Genomic DNA, 20,948 nt, shown 5'->3' on the forward strand with positions numbered 1-20,948 from the left:
TAATAGATAATTTATTTGCTATATATAGAAATAAAATTTTTCACTTAATTATATTTAAATAAGGATTTATTTCAATGAATATTATATCTCACAAATAAATTTTAAAACGTTTTCTTCAGTGTACAATCGATTTATGCATCAAGATACACATTTGTACATTTGATATACGTATATATTTGGCTGTGGTACGTCTTAATTACAAATGAAATATGTGCTGGCAAAATTACATTTTGATCGTACGCGATTACATTAAATCGTAGTCGAGTCGATCGATCATTAGATTTACACAAGCATAAATAAAGCAAATTTATTTTTATGTATCCTCGAAAAAAAAATTCTACACAAAAATACCGTTAAAATAAAATACGACATACGAAATATATACTTTAAATAATCAATAATTGCCACAATCAACATATCACGCATTTCCACATATAAGCAATTACTAAAGCAATAAATTTCAACTCTCTCTCAGAGAAACATTGAACAATAAGTCCCGACACGGTATTACATAAATGCGCAACAAAAGAATTTGGACTGAGATTGAAAGGTTTTTGTCATTTATGATCTTGATCCAAATAGATCGTGCCAGTAATCACTCGGTCGAGACCAACTGTTTTTTCTTTTTTTTTTTTTTTTAAAGACAGTTGCCGGATCGTGTCATGGAACGTCAATGATGTGTACGTTACGTGCGCAAAGAAGTACCATTGCTTATTGCGAAGACAAACGGGCTTTGTCAAGAATTGCATCAGAATAGAACTGAAGCTACCACGCCTTTATCAGCTAAAACTAGAAATATATTTGAGATATAAGTTTCTTATGTAAGGACATAGTTTATACAATAATGAATGTAAAAAGTATTTTAGAGGAAAAATATATCTTTTAAAAAAATCTTATTTTTAGAAAATAAACATTAATTGGTAATTTAATAACAAAAAATAAAATGGATTATACAGTTCTCAAATTATTTTACTTAAAAAGATATATAATAATTAAAATCGTATATTTCATCTTAATAAGCATAAAAAATTTAACGCACAAAAAGTATTCGTACGGTCGAAAAATTTAGCTTCTAAGATTATGAACATGTTATGTTTTCTTTAAGCTCTTTTTTATTTATATTAGGATAGAATGTACTTATTGTTAATAAATTGCTAATTAATGTTTATTTTTTAAATCAACTAAGATTTTTTTCTTACAAAAATCTTTCTTACAAGAATACTTTTTTATTCGCTATATGTGTATATTTGGTGATGATTATTCGGTCATACGTTAAACACTAATTTATCTCATACCAAAAAAAAATATATATATATATATAAAATCAGAAACGTAACAACATAATCATAACAACATAAAATGCAAAACTTTCTACTTATCGATTTGCTTTTAAACTCTAGAAGATTTAATTTATAAAATTTTACGACTGTTAATTTAGTAAAAGTTCATTTACGTATAAAAATTCTGTTAAAATAAAGTAAGATGTGGCAACAAGTTTTTCGTAATCCTTTCTCTTCAAGATGTTCTGTAACGTGTAGTCCGGTTTTATTTCGCGGCCAAAGGAATTCGGCGTAAATTTCCCACATTAGTTATGCGTTCTCTCTACGTTATGTGTTCTCTCTACGGAGAAAAATGCGTGAGCGATTTCATAAAAAGGATAATATTAATTCGGCTACAAATATGTGAAGAGGGAGAAAGAAAAAGAGAGAGAAGAGTGAAAGAGTAGAGAGAGAGCATCTGCTTTTGTTACGCTAAGACATGACGTAACGTTTATGCGCGCAGTAACAATGATGCATAAGCAATCGACTGTTTTTCCATGTAGCCTCTATGCTGTAATTTATAATTAAACCGAATAAGAGATAGTAAATCTACGTTGTTAATCTCGGTAGATTTAAATTATATCCATCACTGAATTTTTCGTATTTGAATTCTTTTTCATTTAAATTTGTCTTATGCAAATAAATTGGATTTTAATACATCAGATTTACTTTATTTAATATTTCACATTTATTAGTACAAGCATCTCATATTCATTATATTAATAGTAAAATATTATGTATATATATTTGTAGTATAATATTATTTTTAATATTTATACTTATATTTTTTGCACAGTATAGAAAGAAATATTCAATACAAATTTCCGTTTTCAGTTTCTCAAACAGAAAGAATTTTAAATATAAGTATAAAACAAATCTTTACCTAATTAATAATTTTCTGCTCAATATAAATAATTTTTCCTTCTGAAAAAGGGATTAATGGAACATATAACGTTATTGCAACAAAATTTTTTTTCCAAATTGATTATTATCAAATCTATTATCTATTATTTCCACTCAATTTCACGTCCACTTGGCTATCTTCCGCCATTTGAGAATGAATTATGTCCAAATTTCACATACATAGTTGCGAAGTAAACAATTCGAGAAATAACGTTTATTCGCTAACCGTTCCTCCTTTCAACATCGGCTCTATTAGCTGAACCAATCCACATGCATTTTTAATGAATAACTGAGACAAGATTCGTAAGAGTGATTTCCGCGAGCAGCACAGGTAATTCTATATCATCTGTTCCTCTCTAATCTAAGTAATTTTTGTAACAACTATCAATTTTTTGATCATCTCCTTCGATTGAATCGAAAGCATGACGGCCGATTCATTTTGAGAATTTTCATACAAGTACATAAGTAGAGATATAATAACTTGTGCCGATGTGTGCCACCGTGGTCGAGAGCACGTGGATCGTACTGTGTATTTTCTCATATCATACAGAAAAAGGTTCGCAGGGGTAGGGTACAGCCTGGTCTGAAAGAGCGAGTGGTGGCACCCGAGGTCGAGAGCTTTTGCCCGGAACGGAGCCATCCCGAGGTGGGAGATGGATATAAGCCCATCGTTCGGGAATAATGCTATCAGTGACTTCGCGCTCGACGGTCTCGCATACGGTAAACGTGGTGTGAGCGGAAACATTGTGGAAGCATCATGCTCAAGGTACGAAGAGAGAAGGCCTGCCGCAATATGAGTGTGGTATGGACGAGAGTGGGTGTGAGGAGATCGTGTGAGAGTGTGCATCGCGTTTTCCTGTCGACAATGTTCAAGAGAACTTCCGGTGGCCCCATTTATCATCCGAGTGAATCTCCCTTATTTGTCTTTCTCTCGCTTGCTGTAGGGCACCTAATGTAATAATACTGTCGAACATTACACGAAACTGGCGAAGTCTTATCTATATAGACCTTTCCGTTAGGAGAGATAATTTCAAAATCGCTTTTTGAACTGTTCTGAACTAATGAATAGCTGGTTTAGAGGTTCACCTCTTTCAAGTTTTGCTTAAAGAAATAATCTTTTCAATTTTATTTTTCACGTCTTTTTTTTTGCTTTAGTTGTCATACGCTACAAAATCACTTACTCGGCACGTATTTAGTAATGAGGTCTACGTAATTTCTAATTTGTTAATTAGAAATAAATACACTTTATTAATTATCTTTAGATTATTAGATCATCTATTTAGCATTATACTTGTAAAGCTATGTACAATTTATATTTTATTCTCTTTTACTTCAAAAGTGATACAATTTAAAAAATTAAGTTTTCCAAAAGGAAAAAAAAGTATTTTGCAACTTAACAAAAAATAATTATGACCAATAATATAATACTGACAAAAAGAATATATTTCTATATGTGATCAAATATCATTTTTTTGTTTTTTATTCCTTAAAAATCACCCTTTTTTAAAGGTGTTTCACGAAATCCTTAAGAAATTATATAATATTCTCTCATATAAAGAATGATTTTTTTTAAATCTTCTTTTTTTAATTCTTTTTGAGCTGTAACAATTTTTAACGATTTTTGTAAAGTTAAATTAGTTCACTTTTGATAATTGATGAAATAATGTTTATATAACGCGTTTAAGGTAAATCATGTTTTTCTTTTCTTTTTAGTTATTTATTTGATTTATGAAGTAAAGGAACGATATACATATACGTATGTATTTATTTTCTTTAAATAATTATTTAGAGACGAGATCTGATTTTGGAAGATTTTGGAGATCTCTCTTTTAGATGTAACACTGCATTCACCCAATATTACTAATAGTATATACATTCCCAGTTGTGACTTTTTCAGCTTCCGACCAAATGAAATTTCTCTTCTTTCCGATTCTCCGGTTTACGGTTCAAAATACCATAATCTACAGCATCAACTTTCTTAGGCATGAACATTCGTGCCGAGGCGAGGGTGTAATAAACCTTTTATTCGCGATGTATCATTTTCATCGCAACGGATAAGGAAGCGAAATCCTTAACCACACTTCCGCGGCGCGGCGTTTCGTTGACTTACGATCTATTAATCGGCGCGCGAATAACAAGGTCGGTGTGAAAGTGAAAAGGGGACGATGTTCGCATCGACAGGATTTCCAATCCGAGATTTTAACGAAACATCGAAATTCGAGAAGCGCGTCTCACTTGGTAGAGGTACTTTTCCAATAAATCAGCCCCAATGATTTTCCATATACATCAGTATCCCGCGAGCGGGATCTAAGAATCTCATATTGACAAGTGACTAATGAAATTCGCTTGCGTTGCATGGGATTATCGATTATCCGCTGTTGTACTTGGGATGCTTTTAAATATATTGCACGAGGCGCAGCGCTCTAGACGAGAAAAAAACGTTTAGATGTCATAAAAAAAAAAAAAAAGAAAAAAGAAAAGAACACCTCTCAACGTCGTTGAGAGGAATTGAAAAGAAATCATCAAATCCTTGACACGACTTCGCATATTAACAATCTTGTTTTCCCACAGAAGAGATTTACGATCGCGAATTGTGGTTTTCAGACGGTCGCTTTCCTCTGTGCCGCACTGGCGTGCAGCCACGCGGTAGTTCTCAGCGGTTACAACGGCGGCCATGGCCTGTCCTACGGTGATTACAGCGATCTCGACGGATACATTGGATCCGCCGGATACAAAGTTCTGCCGACGGTCGCGGTTCCGATACACGCGGTATCCGCTGCGCCGTTCCACGTGGACGCATCTCTGGATGCATCTCTGAACGCTCATGAACTACACGGCTACAAACATCACACCGATCAAGATCACGATTATTACGTGAGTATCTTTTTACTCCTGACCGTTGCTAACGAAGATTGGCAAAAACAGAGGAAATATGCGTTTCACCCAAGTCAAATCGATTGTTATCAAAGATTTTCAATACTTATACATATATCTTCTTAGCAATTTTTTATCACAAACTTTTTATTAAACAATTAGCTCAGTTTTGAAACTTATAATTACTAGTAATTTGTTTATATTCTTTTTACAAATTTCATAATTTTTGTAGCTGATATATCTATTCTTTTGCTAGCCGATATTCTTTAGCCCTTTTTAGCTAGAAATATAATATATGCTCAGAGCATATATCGATATATTTCGTGCAAAACTATTCAACGATTTTTTTTAATTTCTACAAAATTTCTAAAAATTTCACTTTCGTAACGGTGACGGAACACAATGGGAAAGCTTAAATTAGACTTCAAGAGAAAAACCATCTATTTCTCTCACAGCTTGAACAGTTTCAGTTTTATTAACATTTAATACAAATTCCCACACGTTTTCTTCAGAAAAGATTCGTCAAGTCTCGCATTTCCAGACGCCTGAGGCGTATATGTTAATTTAAATTCCTGTCTCTTTGAAAAGTAACGTCTGTGTGTAGCAATGGTATATTTCCTCTGTCCTCGCCGTATCTTATTGTCAAGTCTCTTTCCGCAATCCTCATTGTCGTCGCTTTCTCGCGATGTTAATTGTCACTAAAAGCGGCGCTCCACAAGTAATATCATAAAATGAGAGAACGTCGCACATTATGTGTGCAAATAATTGTATCCGTAGTCGGGACTCAAAAACGCTTGGAATTCTACTCCACAAGCTTTATTACATAGTTGCGGACCAGATTTATTGATAATTTAACATAAAATTGAAATTGCAACATATAAAAAAGCACTACCTTGTATATTCGTTAAATTAAATTACATCGGCAAGATAAATTAATTTACGTTTCAAATTATTTTATAAAAATTTATTTTCTTAATTTTTAATTTACTTTTTATTTCTTTGAAAATTGAATTAATTCTGATTTACGCTATTAAGCATACGCTTAATACAGGAAAGAATAATTTTTACTGAGATATATACAATATATCTAAAAATTGATTAAATAAAGATCCGCACCAAATTTTATTGGAATATTAAAATAATTACACAGGACGCGCTCAAGAATAATGAACAACGCTGCAAAAAATCTTGAAATTTATATTATTACTGATTATCCAATAGCCCAAGCGTTCTACATAATTATTTTCTAACAAATTATTTTCAGATCTATATCAAATTAAATTTTTAAATACTTTAACAAAATTTTTCCGTGTACTTACGACCTCAAAAATTAACGTCGTTATGCATCTGGCAGCAATTTTCAAGTTGCACGGAAATATCGGAAAGTATTTATAAAACAAATAACGCAAGCCCGTGGATGTTAATAGCTAGGGCGCTACTCGATGCTACAATAACAACGCTTTAAAGCATTCCTTGTCTTAATTGATCAATTAGTGAAATTCTTTTTCCTGACTGATCAATCAAATGCTTGGAAACATTTGCAGCTAATCCACTAAGCGGACCGCACCTTAAAACTCTATGCGCCCACTTCAGCATTAGTAGATGTTGATTGTTAATTTGTGGCAAACTCGCACATAACAATACTTATGTGTACTTATTACAGTCACACCCAAAGTACACCTTCAATTACGGCGTTCATGATCCTCATACCGGTGACGTAAAGACCCAGCATGAGGTGCGGGACGGCGACGTTGTCCACGGCTCGTACAGCGTGAACGAGCCCGACGGAAGTGTACGTATCGTCGAATACACAGCGGACGATCACAACGGATTCAACGCCGTCGTTAAGAAAGTCGGACCAGCGATACATCCGAAACCGGTGCCGATTGTCAAGTACGTCTCACCGGCGCACTTTAACAGCTATGACTACGAGAAGCATTATTAGCTCAACCATCGTATCGTGTAAATAGCAACGAATCGGGCGTTTCGCTAAGAAGCATTAGTCGCGCGGCAATCAGTCTGCTAGTCAATGTGACAGCGAAATATGTTTACAAGTTCGTTCAAACCTCCAGGTGGATTCAATTGATCATTGGCCGTCAGCAATAAACAGAAAAACTGAGGTCACTTTTATGTACAAAGAGTTTTCATGTAAAACAATTAGATTTTAGGAGGGTTTAGGATTATACATGTTTAATATACTGCGGTAAATATATATAAGTTTATCGAAATTACCGAGAAATATTGATTCATTTCCTGACACAAAAAATGTTTGATATTATTTTTATTACATAACACATGGATCAATAAGTCCCGAGACTAACAATGAAAACATTTTTTTTGCAAAATTTTTTTTTATTCATCAACATAATCACCTTTTAGGGTGATACATTTCAATACCATGTTTATAAAAAAATTTATCTTTCGCTTCAAAATAAGTTTCAGTTTCAGCGATGACCTCCTTATTTGAGCCAAATCTTTTTCCCTGGAGCATTTTTTTAAGATCAGCAAAGAGCCAGTAGTCACTGGGGGCTAAATCTGGCGAGTATGGGGGGTGGGGAAGCAGATCAAAGCCCAATTCGTTCAATTTTGCCATTGTTTTCATCGACTTGTGGCAGGGTGCATTGTCTTGGTGAAAAAGGATTTTTTAAACAAACTACAAAACGACTTTACTCTAACCTCGATAACTCAGCTGTTTCTAGTCCGATCGACTTAAAATTTTGACACGTTTCAAGCAAAGGTTAGTACTCTAGAAAGACGTGGTTACTGGTTTACTACGAGCGCCATTTCTGGGTTAGTCTCGGGACTTATTGATCCATGTGTTATACTCCAGAGCAAAAGTTTGAAAAAGTACTTTTTAAAAATTGATATTTTTGAATTACTTCTTCTTATGTAAATATTTATAATAATGTGCTTTTTATATAAAAATAATTTTTTATTTTAAATCCAATAACTGTTATTGGATCTGAAAAATTACAATATTCAAAAATACATTGTTATATTTTAATAAGTAATCCCATATTATACCTACACACACACGCGCGCGCGTGTGTATGTGTAAGTATAATAAATATATATAATTTATAAAGTTTTTTCAAACAAGTCTTAAATATTTTGTAAAAACTTTTCTTATTTCTTTGTTTTGTAGCTTTATTTTAAAATATGTAATTGCACTTAAAAACAGCAGCGTTATTTGTAAAACAATCAATTGCTTTTACAAATAACATAAAAGCAGTTCTCTCTATTTATTTCACCTTTCATTTGACGATTTGCGAAACCGCACAAAGGCATCTTGCGCATCTCTTTAAAAGAGTCATTTGATGGAATTGGAATTGCGATGTAACCGCGCATGTCTCAAGTATTGATTTGCCACTACGTTGTAATATAAATTTCATTCAATTTTAATCTTGAGAAGCCTCTTGTGCATTCACACACTTTTAGGTTTTATTCTAAATGAATATAGTATCGCGAGAGAATATATATAATTTAGAAAGAGTATGTAAATCTATATAATATTTCACAACCACGTAGAAAATGTTACGTTCATTTAAATCCGTCCAAGAACTTTTACAATTTATGTGCATGATAATATATATGACTTACGCATTGCAGGTTTAGATTTAAATCCATTACGGGAATGAATCAGCTCAATATCCAATTCACATGAAACGAATAGGAAGAAAGAATGTATTGTATATTTGGGAATGAGATCAAAATCAGTGACTAACAAAATAGATTTTGTTAAAAGTAAGGAAAATAGCAGTTAAGTCTTTTGTACTCACATTATAAAATATGTTAAAAAAGTAAAAATTGTAAAAAATTGATATTAACGATAATATAATTCTGTAAAAACGCGGTTTATATCAAAATAAAAGTAGAGACAATCGATAATATAAAATTATTTTTATTAAAAGTAAGAGAAATAGAAACTAAGTACCTTTATTGTATAATTAAATACATTAAAACAGTCGTAAAGAATTGATATTAATGATAATATGTATTTCCATAAAACTGGTTTATTTCGAAATAAAAGTATTCGTCTCATATTTCTACATATCTTACTTCCACCTGACAAAATGTGACGCATTGTCACGTATTGAGATAATTCCTCATCATAACATTGACTTTCTGTTTAACAGCTTGCTGTCATTCAATTTTATTCAATGAAGAGGAACTTGACGATAACAAAGTAACGTATAACCTAAAGAAATTGCAATAAAATCTTGTGAAATTTTTTCGCAGAATCTTCCATAAAATTTTACTGACTGTTTATATAAATTTCTGAATTTCTGAATCATTGCTGAATAATTTAACTTTTTAGAAAATTTTTCAGATTTTTTTAATACAAATTGAAACAGTTTTCAAAAGTAGTGAGAAAATTTATATCTTGTCTAAAATTCTTGATGTACATATATAAATTTTATAATGTTCTAAGATTTTTTCAATTTAACATTTTTTATTCTACATAATTGCTGATAAAATCTTATAAGAGGAAGACTCCTATTATTACAAAATTATATAAGATAAGTAGGGCAACATACTTTGATGGCCTTAAATAATTTTAAATGTCTCGGTTTTTTATTACCAATTAAAAATTTATTTATAATAAATAGAGGTATTTTTTAAAGCTTCTATCAATAGTACTCAATCAGCTGAATATCTTTGTAGTAGAATATTTCTTCGAAAACTCGATTATTTTCAGATTATAAATTAAAAGAAGTCAGATTATAAATTTGAAACATATTTTTTTATTGCAATAAGTGCTTTTTCATGTTGATCTAAACGTGTCTATAGTCTTCGTGGAAAGCTTACTTGATCCTTTCCAACTCTTGAATCATTATTTCGCGCAAAATATTTTTTATTCTTTCTATCATATTTTCCGGAGTGATAGGACATTAATTGAAAGTAAGCCAGCTCTTTTACTTTTCACTTTCAACGTCTTACATTCCAAAAAAACATGATAAGAAGAATAACAAATATTTTTCGCAAAATAACTATTCTAGAATTGAACTCTAAGAAATACTAAGAAGTACCTCTTCCCATAAAAAAATCTTTTTTTATTGATAGTAAAAAACCAAGGACATTTACGGTCACTCGAAGTCATCAAAATATGTCCCGCTACTTATCCTATAATTTTGATAATTGATGTCTTCCTCTTGTCTCTAATCGTTTCCAAAAAAGATGTGGTAGACTTTATCAGACTTTATCATCCTGCATATATAATTATAAGTATATATTTAGATATACAAATATACGAATTATGAGTTTTTACTATTTAAACAGATCATGCTTTTATACTAAAGTTTTTATTTCTTTATCTCCTCAAAATTTAATAAAATTACTTATAAAATTAATAATTAATTAATAATTATTAATTCGACATATATATCGCTCATTTTTGCTTTCTGCATAGGAATATTAATAAAATACAATGTTTGATCCAAGAAATTTCTAAGAAATGAGAATTCTTTTTCAAGAATATGATTAAAAAAAAAATTCTTTCTTTACAAAAAACACGTATTATTGAGAAACAATATATTAATCCAAATTGAATGTTTAACGTTATTAAAAATTATTCAAAGGATAAAAATGAGTGATAAGTAGATCGAATTAATAATTATTTAATAATCCTTATTAATTTCAATTAAAGTTTTAGGAGTTCAGAATAATAATTTTATAAGAAAAATTCTGTAAATTTTAAATTGCAATTGTGTATATTTTATACAATCTTTAATAAGTTGTTAGATTTTCAATTAAAAACGGCAATGTTTCGCATTGTATATCCTTAATTAGCGTATCGCTCGTAATGAATCGCACTGTGAGCGAAATCACTTAATTTGTCTGATAATGATCTCGATGCGTCGGTCGGTGGGCTTTCTTCGCACCGTTAATAAGTTTCACATATACTGCTGTATAATTAATAGTACACGAGGAAACGGACAACCTTGATTCACAAGCAATAACAAGTTCAGTTTTTTATGGCAACGCCGCTTTGTCCGAGCACTTGAACTTACTTACCAAGACCGTGAAATTCACGTGCACGCTTTCCAATTTTACTTTAGTTTTACGCTATAGCGGCGTAATCTGATTTTTACATTCAATTAAAACGTCCATTTTTGGCATTTATGCACCGGAGAAATCATTATTAATTTTTTCTTATATCTTTTTAAAGCGGATATAGCAAACCATTTTCAACGTGGAAAAAGTATCGCTATTATTTTAACTTATAAATGATATCTTATAGTTGCACGCAATAAATGAAGGAAGAGACATCACAGAATACAAGGATCATAAAAATGGTAAGAAAAGTCGCACTCACCATGGATTCCTGGTAAATTCTATGAGCAATAATACTCGTACTATCGAACATATCTTTTCCAGGACCGGAGGCAAAGCACATTTCTTTCTTTCCGGGACACGTATATTGATCGGAGCAGTTTTGTCCGGAGAATTCGCACTTTGGTCCACGTATATTTGGCGAAACGTCGCCAAGATTAGTCGAGGCGAAGGCTGCTACGAATCGACCCTAAATGCCAAGAAAAATATTATGATGTTTGTATTATATATTTGTATATGCCTTTCAATATACGTATATGTGTATGTATATTGAAAGACAAGTATTTGGTATTAACTGTGACTATTGCATGATAAAATAGTTACGGTTAGTAGCTTCATTTTTATATTACTGCTATAATGTGTATAGAAATAATACAATAGTTATATTTATAGTTGTACAAAAAATATATATAATTGGCACTAAAAATGACTATAAAATCATACGAGTAATTAAATTATGGCAATTGCAATTTTTTTTCATTGTATGGAAAAAATTACTCTTCGTTTAATTAATCTCGTCGTTCAATAAACATTGTTATTAAACTTATTTCCGTGGTTTACTAAAATATGGATTTACATCAAAGTTTAAAATTATTTTCAGGCATATGTGCGATAAAGCTGCATCGTTTACTGTTATAACGATAAATAAATAAATGTACATGGGGTTATCGTACTATGGTGATATATAACTTATTTTAAATAAATATAAAGTACACACACATACACAACTGAATGACGAAAACCTTAACAGTCTATGCTAAGAATAAAATAGTTTAAAAATCTTGTATTCTGAAAAAATATTGTACACCTCTATGTGCGAAGTTAATTAATATTATCCGAAGTAATTTCGTAATGTGCCAAACTGCACTAATTCGTACACACATTTTCTTGATAATTCTTGTATGTTTACATTAGTCTTATTAAATTGCTTGCCAGTTTAATTTGTCATTTTAATATTGCATATTTTAGTTTAATTAGAATTGTGTTTCAAAACAAATATTCAGTATGTAATTTGCACGAACTGGAAATTGTAAAATTTGTATGCGAAAAGTATTAGACACCGCTTTGATCAAGTAATGTTTTCTTCGCTTATTTGTGTTGTTTATATTTTGTCAAACGCCATTCGAAACTTTTTGACCAACATCGCTTGATATATCTATATATGTACATACATGTATCATGTATGTGCTTAAAGATAATCGAATAAAAAAGGAAAAGAAGAGAGAAAAGCAAAAAGTGCAAGCACAGTACTAACTAAATAATAAAAATATAAAATAGATTTGTCTTGAAAAGGAAGTAAGATAATAATAATGGACACACGCAACCTCTTCTGTAGCTTACGAAATTACTGTCTGCACGCGATGTGTACTTTTACAAGTGCGCGCATTGAAATAATTTATTTAAATTTGGGATGTGCATTCAAATGATTTTACATTTGGGCATTGACGCGGCAGATTCGCTTATTTCAAATATATATTTGTTACATTTAGCAGAGTATATTTGTTAAGGGACTTACTTTACCGATCATGGCGTTATTATTCATCATTTTCTCAAAGAGTATCGAAGCATAACCCACATTATCGCTAGAAACCAAACGGTTCGTATTGTTCATGCTAGTTGGATGTACGGCGAACCAATTGATGACGCCTAAGGGCTTATCATCGGCATCGATAAATTGCATTTGTGTTAGTGTCTTGTCTACGTCGTACTTGTATCTAGAAATAAAGAAAAAAATATTAATTTTGTGCAAACGCATGTTACTTCCTTCCACGAAAGCATGCAGTTGACGACAAATATACTGTCGTCATCAATTTTATGTTTCAATGTACTGTAAAATCGATTTAAATTACAAGTAGACGCATTTCATGAATTTCCGAGAATGAACACGCTTATTCAGGCTTGAAAACACATGGCATGTGTCGAACATCGTGTTACATGCAATATACATGATCGCTGTATGTATTCCGGGAATTAATAAACCTCGGCACTATATTCAGTGCCGAGTGCATTCTATAGCATTACCCCTTACGTTTAAGCAATTGCAATAACGCGGTTGATTAATTGAATTAATCAACTGCGTTATTTGAGAACATTGCACTTGTATAGTATAAGGCTGCACTGTATAGAGTATCATTTTATGCCCCAAACAAATATCTTGAAAAATATGAAAAAATATTTCAAATAAAAGTGGAACAATTTCGAGAGAGACATATTTAGAAGGCGCCTCCACCTAGAAAAAAAGCAACGCGACTAAACTACGTCCCTCTCAAAACTGTTCCACCTGAAAAATTTTTTCATATTTTACATATTTTCTAAGATATTTGTTTAAGGCAATCAAAATAGACACTCTATATAGTGTTGAAAAACACTATGTCAAGCATGCGTCTTATAAATAATAGATAATATATTAAAAATAATCTTTCTCGTATGTATGAAAAAAAATCGCCTCTCGCGGAAGATCGCGCGCGTAGAGAATAAATTTAAAATAATTATGGTGATCAAATGATTATATTAGTTTGCTAATTGAGACATCTTGACATTTCCTGAATAAAAAACTAATCGTTTTTTGTAGTTTTTAAGGAAGTCCTAAAGTGAAGCTCGGACGAAATCACCAGAAGTCGCTTTTATGACACATTTGACACACACACGTATCTTTATATACTACCACACCAATATGTCACGCAAATTATGATACGCGCAGTCGCATGTTCGTGTCAATTTTCGTATAATAAATTCGTCGCGATAAAGTGTCTAAGTCTAATTTCAAGAACACGACGTTGTTTGTTCATGCGAACTACGTGTCTGTGGACAATTTCGTAAGTTACAAACTGCAAAGCGTTTATATCAAGCAAATATTGTTATTATCGATATTAACAGTTTTAAAGCCATATTGAACTAAGAAATGATAGAGAGAGAATCTCAATTTAAACCTTTTTTTTTTGTTCTCGACATAAACTCCATCTCACAGATATGTATTAATGCATATGCTTTAATCCTCGAAAATGATTTTTAAATTTATAAACGAGGAAAAAAGTAATTGTTATACACAAATTATTGCATTTAGTTGATAGTGCAAAGCAGTTTAGGATCCCTTTAAGTGTTAAATACAATTCTGTTCATCAAATTGATCCACGTTACAATTATAATAGAAATGGAATCGAAGAAGTAGAAGAGTAAAGAAATAAAAAAATTATAATTTTGAAAATCTTTATGACATTTTAATACATCGGCAGCAAATTTTGTTCTAAAATTCTTAATGCCACACGAAAGTATTAACTTTTAACTTTAAAATGCATTTTGTTCCGGCATTCATTTTCGAGATACAGCAATTTAAAAATAGCCATATTGTATCTTGTCAATTTCATCGTTTTTTTTTATTTTATATGAGTATATTATATGTATAAGAGCACTTACTTTTCATATAATTAATTAATTTAATAATATTAAGATAGAATAAAATTTTTTTTCCCCGCTACCGATACTATCAGTGCACTCTTCGCCCTGATGAAGTAAACGGCAAGGTTCACAAAATAGTTCATGTTGGCATTAGATCGACACGGCGATAATAACCCGCAAACCTTTTGGTCTCTCTGAAGAAAACACCCGTGAAAACCTCAAAAGTATTTATATTTTCATATATTTCTATTAAAGTTCTATAAATTAAAAAATACTTATTATTGAAATAACTTTTGATCCAGGTAATAAACTGCCTCTCATTTTTTTTTGTATTACTTTTAAATACAATTTATAGAACAATCTGTAATTTTTTCAAGTAATTCTCAACATATTGCATTTGCTTTATAACCTCTTTAATGCACGTAAAGGATACGCAGTAGCGTCTCTTTCATGACACATGATAGCGTTTCTTTCATGATTAATATAAAAAAGATGTTATTAATGTACTAAACTTCAAAAATATACTTGATGGAAGACACTGCTGCATCTCCTGTGACCTATAAATTTCCACCTATTTATATATTCCCACTCATAATAAATCTTTTCTTTTACCTTTCCTCTATAGCTCAAAAACAAAAAAAAATCATCAAAACAAAACAAAATATATTTTAAAAATAAAAGTTGATAGTTTTGCATTAATAAAATTAAAAAAAAATTAGCTGCCGGTGCTACTACATCATAAAAATTCTTGTTATCTTCGATGCCATTTTATATAAAAACTATGATGTGATAACCAAATATAGATAACGGATTCGTATTTAGCATTCAAAAATACATTAAAACAGTTAAAAGTGTTAAAAAGTTTTTTTATCACACAACTAGTGTTATCACCGCTTCCATAATACTAATACCCCGATAATTACTAATGCTCTATTGAAATTTAAAGTGTAAAAAATTTTTATCAATTTTCTTTATTCTTCTCTAAAACAAAGATTGATGATATTCTTAAAAAATATATATATTGAGAAAGAAGTAATATTCTACTACTAGAATTAATATTATTTACTACTTTCATTACTTACTTATTATAGGTACTTACTTTTCTCTTTCTGATTTCGGATTATTAAGATACGCCTGTGGACTTCTATTAATGTTAGCGTCCAAAACTTGTCCGTGAATAATGAAAATCCTTCCGGGCACTACAGCATTATGGGCGCGCTGGATACTCTGTAATGTCAAAATATCCATCCATTATATCGATTATTATCTTTGAATATCAAGAGAGTCATTTACAGTAGTGCAATGCCGTGTACGGCTATATTTACGCGTCTACTCACATTCGTTATGCCATTTACGATAGCGTTAAATGATTCCCTGACAAAACCAAATGTGGTCAAATCGAAAAGCATGTCTAGCATGAAACCACCAGGAGCTGAGTGCGTATGCGTGCCACTAATCATCACGTTATTCTCCGTGTACATGTCGCCAAATTGGGTCTTCAATTTTCGCAATACCTGCGGAAAGGACTGCAATGAATCTCACGTGATAATAATCGTATTTTGCGACAAATTTCACGATTTCATAAAAAACGAATCGAGTTGAATAAACATTACATGATCGAAGATACGTAAAGAATTTTGAATACAAATAAATAAATATCTATGTTTTTATAGCTAATTTTGAAATTCGACAGTAGATAGACGAATGTGTTTTTATACTTTCAGAATTTTATTATAGTTGAACAAAATATAACAAAATATACGGAACGTCTCGAAATTCACAAAATACCACGACAAAAAAATTAGATTTGAAAAAGTTATAAAAAAAATTAGTTTTGAAAATATTAACCATTTTACGTTCCGAGCAGCAATTTGTGAGATATAAAAGTTTAAAGTTAGCCAATTGCGGATTACAGTTAAATAGCGATTCTTACATCTTATTATTGTAATCTTATTTATAGTACGAAAGGGTTTAAATCAATAAATTAGATTATTAGATTAGCTTCAAGAATAAAAACATTTTTTTTTTTTTTTTTTTTAATCACTATACCGAGAGGCATTGAAGAACTAAAATAAACATATGTTACCTCTTGTCGAATGTCGTTGCCTATCATCGCATTATCCACACTGACGAACACGAACCTTTCCGTGCCATCGTCAATTATGAATGCTCTGGCAAACGTTCTAAGATGGAGACCATTTCCTTTCTGTTCCATTTTTGCGTATCCCATCTAAAATTGCACACACATAATGGCTATTCAAATCTATTTATTTTCAAAGCCTTTATTCACTTTTATTATTTCGTCAGTCTGGCTTTAATTATCGTTTAATTATAATGAATTCGTAATCTCTTTAATAATTTTTTAAATAAAAAGCTTCAAGAGATACGCTCTTCGTGATTTTCTCTCTTTAGTGTATAACAGATTTTCCATCAAAATAAATTTTTCTCGCATCATTACTAAAAATAATGATTTAGTGTTTTCTTGGGATTTTCTATCTAGAAGCATACAATGTAGCATACTAACGAAGACAATGTCCGCGGTCGGTCCTGTGCTGTCAGCTCTTCCAACACCAATGCTGTATGAAGCAAGAACGGTAGGTGATAGTAACAGTAGAAGCCATAACGCAAATATACCACGAGTTCCTATTAGCGACTGCGCCAAAGTATCCATTCAGTTTTGTAAGTCCCTTACCCGACTGGACTGAAAGCAAAGTACAGAATGATAGATACTATATACTCGTAACTCGAATGATATCTCTCGGACAGATGACTCGCCGTGCCTTTCGCCATTCTACGAAAGTTTCACAACTTTTGTCGTTGACAAAACAAACAATTAGCGACTCTTCTAACTACGTTTCTTTATTTGTTAGAAAATATTCTGTTTTTAAGCGCAATAACATGATACACGTCATCACTATTAGAGATAAAAATCTTTAAGATAAGATTAATAAGATAAAAATCTTATAAATTTTATCAAATGCAATATACAACTCGAGATGACGCAAGGAAGGCTGTATTGCATTTTGTATTTATATAAAACATATATAAAATTTTGTTAAAATTTTTCTGTTAAATTTTTAATGTATCTGTAAATTTAAATTTAATATAATATAATTATAAATATTTTAAGATACCTAAATTAATAGTTTTTATATGTAAATTTTAAGATAAATAAATAAGAAACAAATGTATATGTTTATAAGTATTAATTTAATTTTTAACATGGAATATGCTTCTACAATTTGTTTTCAAATTGTGTAAAAATTTTACTTTTTAAGTTAATTTTTAAATAATTTTTATGTTACTTTCTAACATATTTACCTTATGTTAAATAAAAATTTGGATATATAATTTGGAACTTCCAAGATAAACATAGAATTATAATAAGATTACTTACTCTCTAAACTTCTTGAAGTAAAATCTCACTCTAAAAGAGTGAAAATAATATTGCCACTATTGAAAAAGAGTAAAAATATTTGCACTTTTGAATAAGAGTAGCAGAATTTCACTATTTTTCTTTAGTGAGATTTTACACTTTTGGAATGAGATTTACTCCCCCAAAAGAAGTGAGATTTCTTTCCTGTAGAGTGAATTTCGAAACGTGGTGGTTATGTCCGAGTTAATCTTGGTCATTAAATTAATAAATTAACTAAAAAAAAAAATATTTTTTGTTTAAAAAAAACCGAAAGGTTAAAAATAATTTAAAAAATGCTAACATGAGATTATACGCGAAAAATAGTAAAAAAAAACTTACATAACTGTCAAGATTGAACTGTTTTTTTAAGGTTTGTTGCACAGGTTTCATTTATTGTGTAATACAAATGTGAATAAATTAAAAAGTTAATATAAATAACAATAAAAATTCAATTTTAGTTCACTTACATGAAACAAAATTTAAAGATATTAGACACGACATAACTGTTTGGTAGACAGATGTAAAAGTGAGAGAAACAGTGGGCAACATGTACTTACAAAGACAATAAGTAAAAATATAAATAATAAATAACAAAGTATAAACAATATAGATTGAAAGCATTACGTCTCTGAAAATAGATCAATATATAACGAGTGAAGAGAAAGTATCGTTTTGTAAAGTCAGGTCTTGTTTTTAATATGTATCATCTGTGATAACAATCTTTCTGTAAAATTTGTTCTTTGTCTAAAATATGTACGTTATCCCAATCAAAATCATGAAATAAGTCCATCCGATGTTGTGTGATAACCGAATGTTGGATCGTGTTTCTATTAATATGATTCCTATATTCACTTATGCGCGTTTTTAGGCATCTTTTTGTTTGTCCAACATACGACGCATCACAGTCTTTACAGTCAATCTTATATATTGGATTGAGAAGATTGAGGTAGCACATCTTTCTGAACTTTAATAAATTTATTGAGCTTATTTATGCCTTTATAAGCCATACGTAAAAATGGTACGTTTTTTAGAGCATACTGATTTTTGTAGAAATATTAGAAATAAGTAGTATACAGAAAAATTTTTTATTATTGATATCTTCTTTAGTTGTCAATTGTTTATCAATAACAAAATCAAGTTAAGTGAACTAAAATTAGATTTTTACTCTGTTATTTATATTAACTTTTTAATTTATTCACATTTACTGTGTATATTACACAGTAAATGGAACAGTTTAATGGAACATATGCAACAAATCTTAAAAAAACAGTTCAATCTTGACAGTCATGTAAGTTTTTTTTTTACTATTTTTCGCGTATAATCTCATGTTAGCATTTTTTAAATTATTTTTAATCTTTTGAGTCGGTTTTTTTAAACAAAAAATATTTTTCTTTTTAATTAACTTAGTAATTTAATGACCATGATTAACTCGGACATCACCATCACGTTTTTCTCTTTTTATGTTATTAGTTTATACTCGTATGCGCTATTATTATATAATTTTGTTAATATATTTTTTTGTACTGAAAAGGACTTGGACGTAGGTCGAAACGTATACGTTTAATATTCGCTTCGAATTAATGGTATTAAAATACATTAATAACCAGTGTCGGCTTAAATTGGCATTTTATTTATTATTTTTTAGAATTTTCTTTAGAGCCTATTGATTTTATTGTTGTTAATTGAGAAATTGGATGCAACAGAAATATAAAATAACTTTATACAATTTTTAAAAAGACTTAGAAAGTTTAAAATATAAATATTATTCCTCTGTCGATTTCATTGTTTTTGTAGGTTTTACATTTCTGTTTACCTTATTACCCTTGCAGGCTTTGTTCTAAAGCAGGCAATGTGTTCTACCTACGGTGAGATATATTAAATTTAACACCAATTATTCAGCAACAGTGTAATTTCGTATGTTGATCACGTAATTAGCGGCGATTGTTTTAAGTTCAAAACATTTTCTCACTCCTTGGTCACGCAAAATTAAATCAATATTGAACTATAAAGGAGAATTACCTGAAGAACGGTCCAAGGACAACCGACGGCCACATAAAACTACTTTCACTGATCTGTGGTTACGAGAGTTTACAAAAAAAAAGAATGCATAAATAAAACTTTCACAAGTTACTTCTCGAGTTACGCGATTTCACCTTTCAAAGATTGGAGTTACGGTCAGGAATGTCGTTTACAGGGAGATAAAAAAATCTGCAAAGAATGCGAAGGACGCAACGATCTATTCCTCTATGCTGAATATACAACGCTGTTTTTTATTTGTCACTTGAATGAAAACTCTCGTCAACAACCTTTTCGATCGCTCGAATTTCAGAACTGAGAGAATTTTAAAAAGGTATTTTCCGAAGAAGCATTATACATACATTATCGTACACCGTTAATCAGAAATGATAAGATATCTTCGTATTGCGACAGCTTAAATGTCGAAAACTATTTACTCGAAATATTATAAGGATTTAAATATAATATCAGCATAAATATAATAAATAATTGCACAGTGAATGTAAAAAGGTGTCGCAAACATAAAACTTCGAGAAAATTTAATCTTTGATAGAGGAACATAAAAAGCATGTGTCTGCTTTTTGCATTAACTCCGCTGCCTCACAGAAAGAACAGCAGTTTGTCACGTCTATATCGCGTTGTAAAATTGTCTGATACGAGCGGAACGTGCAGCATGTCAATGTGCATGTACG

General features: G+C 30.6%; 2 protein-coding genes across 6 annotated transcripts in view; one reads left to right on the forward strand and one right to left on the reverse strand.

Moving 5' to 3' along the window:
- The window catches only part of LOC108749434 (neutral ceramidase), a 67,824-nt gene that overhangs the window by 35,971 nt on the left and 10,905 nt on the right, over positions 1-20,948 (reverse strand). For 4 of the 5 annotated variants that reach the window (XM_018488153.1, XM_018488150.1, XM_018488151.1 and 1 more), the window contains exons 2-7: positions 17,350-17,526; positions 16,912-17,055; positions 16,163-16,339; positions 15,925-16,052; positions 12,946-13,144; positions 11,413-11,619 (exon numbers count right to left, since the gene is read on the reverse strand). In XM_018488153.1, the coding sequence (XP_018343655.1) occupies positions 11,413-11,619; positions 12,946-13,144; positions 15,925-16,052; positions 16,163-16,339; positions 16,912-17,055; positions 17,350-17,496 (1,002 nt within the window). In that variant the 5' untranslated portion in view covers positions 17,497-17,526. Of the gene's footprint in view, positions 1-11,412; positions 11,620-12,945; positions 13,145-15,924; positions 16,053-16,162; positions 16,340-16,911; positions 17,056-17,349; positions 17,527-20,259; positions 20,334-20,948 lie in introns of those variants that run through there. The other variant, XM_018488152.1, reaches the window with a different exon arrangement.
- Positions 2,898-7,304, forward strand: LOC108749435 (cuticle protein 19-like). Its single transcript, XM_018488154.1, has 3 exons — positions 2,898-2,988; positions 4,827-5,096; positions 6,760-7,304. Exons 1-3 carry the CDS (start codon positions 2,980-2,982, stop codon positions 7,039-7,041), a joined length of 561 nt encoding a protein of 186 aa, XP_018343656.1. The 5' UTR covers positions 2,898-2,979; the 3' UTR covers positions 7,042-7,304.

This window comes from Trachymyrmex septentrionalis, unplaced genomic scaffold (assembly GCF_001594115.1).
Source record: "Trachymyrmex septentrionalis isolate Tsep2-gDNA-1 unplaced genomic scaffold, Tsep1.0 scaffold29, whole genome shotgun sequence".
Classification (NCBI taxonomy): Eukaryota; Metazoa; Arthropoda; class Insecta; order Hymenoptera; family Formicidae; genus Trachymyrmex; species Trachymyrmex septentrionalis.

Coding starts and splice junctions, on each gene's coding strand:
- LOC108749435 (XM_018488154.1), top strand. Junction 5,097..6,759: donor ATCAAGATCACGATTATTAC/GTGAGTATCTTT, acceptor TACTTATTACAG/TCACACCCAAAGTACACCTT.